Genomic DNA, 5,810 nt, shown 5'->3' on the forward strand with positions numbered 1-5,810 from the left:
ACTAAAAATATCATAGAAGGAATTAAAACACAAATCAAAACACAATGAACTGCTGAAATAAATGCTGTCTAAGAGGTTGATGAAGCTCCAGGCCATTTTTAAAGCCTCAGTTTTAAGTGTTTCTAAAGTATTTTCACTGGAACCACTTTTCGTCTGCCCTCACAACAGTTTACGTCATCAAACAAAGTGTTTTTCTTTGTCTTCTGTCATTGACGGTGTCAGACCAGTGTCCCAGTTTGCAGGATAATTGATTTCATACAAAAGCACAGCATGACGCCACAGAAATTTCCCAGCGATCGAAATCATATGACACAAGTCATTTGGCTCGTTGGGTTAAAGTTGGGTTCAAACTTCTGAGGGTTCATTGGCTGTGTATTGAAGAATTCTGTGTGACAAATATACAAGAGACTTCAGCAGAAAATAGCAGCAGGGAGTTTGATGGAGGCAGGTGAAATAACAAAAGACAAAATGAAATACATCCTGAAAGAAAGTACAAACTACCACTTTAATCCGCTGCACTGTTTAACACATCTCTACTCTGTTTATATTGACATGAGACTTTTCACTCAGCATGACATTCTGCTTAGTGTTCACATTGTCCACTTGCAATCTGCTTTAAAAATACACAATCAAACACACACTGTATTACATACACATATGCTGTGATCATCTTCGTTGAAGAAGTCGTGTGTTTGCTAAACAGAAAACAAAAATTCTACGATTTTACCAAGAAATTCACTACAGACCTGCAGTGCTAGAATCATATGCGAGGCAGGAGATACTATGACCGAAGTCTGTTAGGAGGTGACTTCTGCATGCAACATGTCATGTGTAAGGAAGTGATGCAGAGCACATCACAAGGCTGAACTATCTGATGTTATTCAACTGTACTTTGTGAGCAAAAGAAAAGGCCTGTGCTTTGTGTTGGAATCCCACTTGTATTATTTTTCACATATTTCAAATTAAAAGCCAGAGCATAAACACCAACAAAATTATTTGAAACACAGGATATTACAGTAAATTTAAAGGGAAAATACAACCTGAACCATAAACTCTCTGTAACATCTTTTTATTGGGCCAAATATTAGGACAGATCTACAAATTAATCTTAAACATCCATAACCAAAATATCTGAAAAACTGTACTGTAAAAAAAAAAACCTTTTCTGTCCTTTTAAAATGCACAATAATAATAATAAAATTAGGAAAATAGATTGAATTTAGAAATTACATAGCTATTACAATCCAATGACTTGTTCTGTTATTAGTTTCTGACTACAATAAATGGTATAATTTTCGTTTACATTTATTTCTTTATTTTCTTAAAGATTAAATGCCTCCCACACAACTGGTGGGTTTTGGAGTTCAAAAGGTTAAAGCTACATTAGTCGATGTTTTAATGTTAACAACATCAACAAGTTCCTGGATTTTTGTGACTGTTGGTTGCAGCCGAGTGACTTCTTAGTTATTTTTGCAGAATGTGATGCAAAGCTTTTATTTTTGGCAAAATTTTAAATGAGCCACGTAGAATAAAAATGATTTTAGTGAAATTTCATGATTCTAAACTGAGATTTGATTAATTTTCCAATTCAACTGCACATCACACATGATTAGTTTAGGGACTTTCAGAAAGTTATAAATTCCACTGTTGTTACCTGTTTTTACAGCTTTTGTCCCAGATAACCTTTTAAAAGACAGTGTGCTTTTCAAACCCGCTGATGGTTTAAACAATACATGTAATTTAATTTTAAACTCAAAATTTACCCAGAAATCTGCAGAATTCGATCTTAAAATGTAGAAAATCCTCACCTTCTGCTCTGGTTCTGGGCTCTGGGCCCCTGATATCTATTAATCCTGAACATGCCCCTGGAATTGGTATCATATGAGGGCAGGATGAGTTAGTCAACATGTGACTCTCTGCTCCGCGACGAGTTGGATGATTGGAGATGAAGGAGTTTTTGTTATTTCCCTCCCATCGGCTCGACACACCTCCTCAGCAGCAGTGTGGCTACAAATGAGACTGCGGAGTGAAGAGTTTAGAAAAGTTGTTCAGATGAGCTGTTTCTCATCTGTAAAGGAGCAGATCACACAGGAGGAGTAATTATTCATGACTTAAATGGCAGAAGAACTGTTACTGGAAAACGATGGGAAACACAGCGGGGTGAGTGGCAACAGTTTGGATCAAGCTGTTGCACTGAGTTGTTGTTATACTGGTCCAGGTGTTATATGTAAAGTCTTTCATTGAGCAGGTTTAGTCACATATTTGGTTTATTTATGTCATGAAGGTCTCTGTATTTCATTTGTTTGCATTAGAAATAGATTCCAGGTTCATATCAGAAGCTTCCTGCGCTCCATGACATGAATATTTCACAGTATTTACACATTTTAAACCTCCTTTAAGGCAAAAAATCTAAACTAAAGAATCATATTCAAACATAAAAAGTGGCCCCAGGCTTTGACCAGAGTGATGCAGCATGTGAAGAGCTGCACATCTGACACATAATCAACCTAAATTGATGCTGACTGGCCTGCATTGTGTCCTCTGGGCTATTTTCACGTGTAGCCGTCTAACAATCTCCACCAGGTTATTACTGGCCAAATTAGGTTTCAGGAAGGAACTATGCTGTTTTTGTTCATTCAGAGCAAAGGGTGACTTCTCAGTCTGCTGGTCTTTGTAGTAACACACCGGTGTCATATATTTCCACATCACTAGTTGCATTTAGCTCAGAATATCTGCCAGTATGAAAGAATGTTGGGGTTATTATTTCATGCGCTCAGCTACCTGTTTTTTATGGACATTGAAAAACCCATGATAATCCACATGGCCTTTATCTCGGAGGTCAGCTGAGCTCAGTGTGAGGAATTTAGGATGGCAGCCAAGAGGGGAGCTTCAGGCCATTACTAATGAAAATACAGTAGGAAGCCTTCAGTGGGACTCATGTGACTCAGAGGTCTCTGGGTGGCTGACAAAAGAATCCAACATGAGAGAAAACTTTTTGTCAGATGTACTTAACACATGCTGCTTAGCACTTGTAAAGTCTGGCACTTTAATGTCCACAACTCCACCATTTGTTGTCTAAGAGATCATTTCAGACAACTCTGAATGTCTGACAATGGGATCTTTTCCTTTGAAATGTCCACCAACTTTGCTAAGCCGTTCAGGATAATTGGAACAACATTCCATGAGCAGCATCGACAACCTCATGAACCCTGTTTGTCACAGATGTGTTCCACTATGTGATGCAAATGGTGACACACTGACTTGTGGTTTCTGGTCAGTGATCCCACTCTTCTTCTGTCCGGTGTTATTTCCAAAGAGCTTGGTTGTTTCATGATGTCCATTCATGGAATTAGTAGATATTCACCTATGGTACAAAGAATAATACAATTTGATAAAACAGTGCATGCTGAGGTTATAGTTTAATTCACTATGAATACTTGCTGCACACATGATTATCAGATAGACTGAAAATGTGCATAACATCAGTCAATATTCTGGTAGTTTTGATCATAGTGACTCATTTGTTTTCATGACAATACCTTTAAATTGGAGGGTTTTTCAGTTTTTGGGTACATTTTAGGATTTATTTCAGCTCAAAATTCATAGAGCTGTGTATCTGAACAGGTCACAGTTCCATAAAAACTGACATTTCACAATTTAGTTTTTCTCACTTGTTCCTTTAATTGTCTCTTCCACAGCATCTCACAAGGTCACTGCTGGCGGTGGCTTTCCTGTCCTCATTTGGCAGCTCCATGCTCTATGGATACAACCTGGCTGTTGTTAACTCTCCTGCTCAGGTTTGTTTCTCATCCTCATGACAACCATTGCTCTCATTGCTGCCGTCATCGCTGACAAAAGTATTGAAAGAGTTTTCACGCTTTTGTCAGGGAGCCTTTAAATATTCCCTGTATGATTCAGCACTGAGATAATAATGGATGACGTCTGAGTTCCCCAAAGCTTCACCTGCCAGTTTAGACACGGTGAAGCTCATGTTGGATCTCATAGTCATGTGGAATCATGTGGTTTTGTGTATCTACCTCAGCATATCATCGATGTTATGCCGTTTTTACTCCGTCATGTGCTTCCTTCTGTTCCCCTGGTGTTGGATTTGCTGTGGTACAGTGACTAAAGCTGTGATCCATTCCTGGTTGGCCATGGGCAGAATCACATTAAAGCATGTGAGCATGTTCAGAAGATGCAAATGCACCCATAGCTTTGAACCCAAAGTTTCTCATCTTTTTCTTTTTTACTGTCCTCATTAGCGATAGGTCGATATGGTTGTTTCAGGGCCGATATGGATTATTGGTAATCAAGAAAGACCAAAAACTGACATTTCGAACTGATACACATTAAAGGTCATATTTTAACAGTATGTAATGGCAGAGAACCTGTTAGTCATAGCTAGACCTCTTCATTAATAAGGATTACTATAGCTGAATATGTATGCTTGCAAGAAGAGTGATAATATGAGACCATCACCAGACTGAAATCAGCAGTTTGTCTCATGCAGTTATTTCTACTGTTCTTCTGTTTTCTTAAACTTTCACGGAAATATCATTTTTATTGCCCACTAAAGCCCAGATCTTAAAGCATTATTAATTATTGTTTTCCCAGATGCTGTTTGGTAATAATCTGTGGCTGCCTCCTAACTTAGCCGCCAGCTGTTAGCATACCCTTAGCCACTGTGAAAATAGCTAATTTCCTAGTTTGTGGCTTTGGCTTGTGTTTCTTGTCCAATTTTTACAGCTTGTGTCTCTGCTAGAGAGACCACAGAGTGACTACAGACAGAGAGAGGCAACTGCATCAGACCCAAAGTAGTGCTTTTTAAATTTCATCTGTATTCAGCGAATAAAAATGATAATGATACAGATATTGTGAAAAATGCAAAATAAAGGACCTGATAATTGTCCATGCCGATAATCTGTCTGTACCTAGTGTTGATTCACTGAACCTGGAAGCTTAGGTTTCTACCCTAAAGCTACTTTGTCAGAAACTTGTATGTTATTATAGAAAAAAACAGTATAAACCTCTGATACCTGGTCAACTCAGGCTCATTATGGGTCAGGAATTAAGCACAGTGCCGTGTCTAATGTCACCATTGTGGGATACCCAAAACTTTTTATTTTCACAACTTTGCACATTGCGGATCAAAGGAATATTTAGACATTTATGAATTTTGCTCAACAGTGTGTTGAGTTAGATCAGAAACTAAATACCACTCTCATATCTTTGTGTTAACTATGGAGCTAGAGTCAGTTATTAGTGACTGAACACAGGGGAAAACCGCTGGCCTGGCTCCGTCTAATGGTCATGCACTGCATTATTTCTTGGCAAAGGTAACATCAGATGACACAGAGGAAAACTTGTAGTCACCAAATTCCCAATCTCCACGCTTCAGTTCCACAACAGGCTTCAAGAGGAGAATCAATCCTCTCATCTAATTCAAAGCACGAGACTTTGAATCCTGAGCTGTTCCTTTTTAAATACAAGTATGCCAGCACTATCTCTTCCATGGATAAGATGAACAGCAGCCTGCACATGGCTTTTAGCTGTAATCTGTTTAGCTGTGACCATCAGAACTAGTGACAGCTGGAGCGATTTCCTAGCTCCGAGTGTCACATGTTTAAAATGTCACCGAGCAAATCAGTGACATCCTCGACTGCTTATTTTAGAAGGATAGTCATGGTAAAGGAAGAGAAATTTAGTGTCTGACAAGTAAAATTACATTGTATTTGAAAATCTTGGACATGGTTAGGGCTGCAAGGTGGAACGGTGGTTAGCATCGTTGCTTCGCAGCAAGAAGGTCGCCA

At 38.6% G+C, this 5,810-nt stretch overlaps 1 protein-coding gene across 1 annotated transcript in view; it reads left to right on the forward strand.

The window, feature by feature from the left end:
• The first annotated feature begins 2,115 nt into the window (after window positions 1–2,115).
• slc2a15b (solute carrier family 2 member 15b) overlaps window positions 2,116–5,810 on the forward strand; it is a 26,659-nt gene continuing 22,964 nt past the window's right edge. Inside the window, exons 1-2 of the mRNA XM_008288932.1 lie at window positions 2,116–2,160; window positions 3,699–3,797. Coding sequence (XP_008287154.1) covers window positions 2,116–2,160; window positions 3,699–3,797 — 144 coding nt within the window. The remainder of the gene's footprint in view (window positions 2,161–3,698; window positions 3,798–5,810) is intronic.

This window comes from Stegastes partitus, unplaced genomic scaffold (genome assembly GCF_000690725.1).
Source record: "Stegastes partitus isolate 25-593 unplaced genomic scaffold, Stegastes_partitus-1.0.2 Scaffold581, whole genome shotgun sequence".
Classification (NCBI taxonomy): Eukaryota; Metazoa; Chordata; class Actinopteri; family Pomacentridae; genus Stegastes; species Stegastes partitus.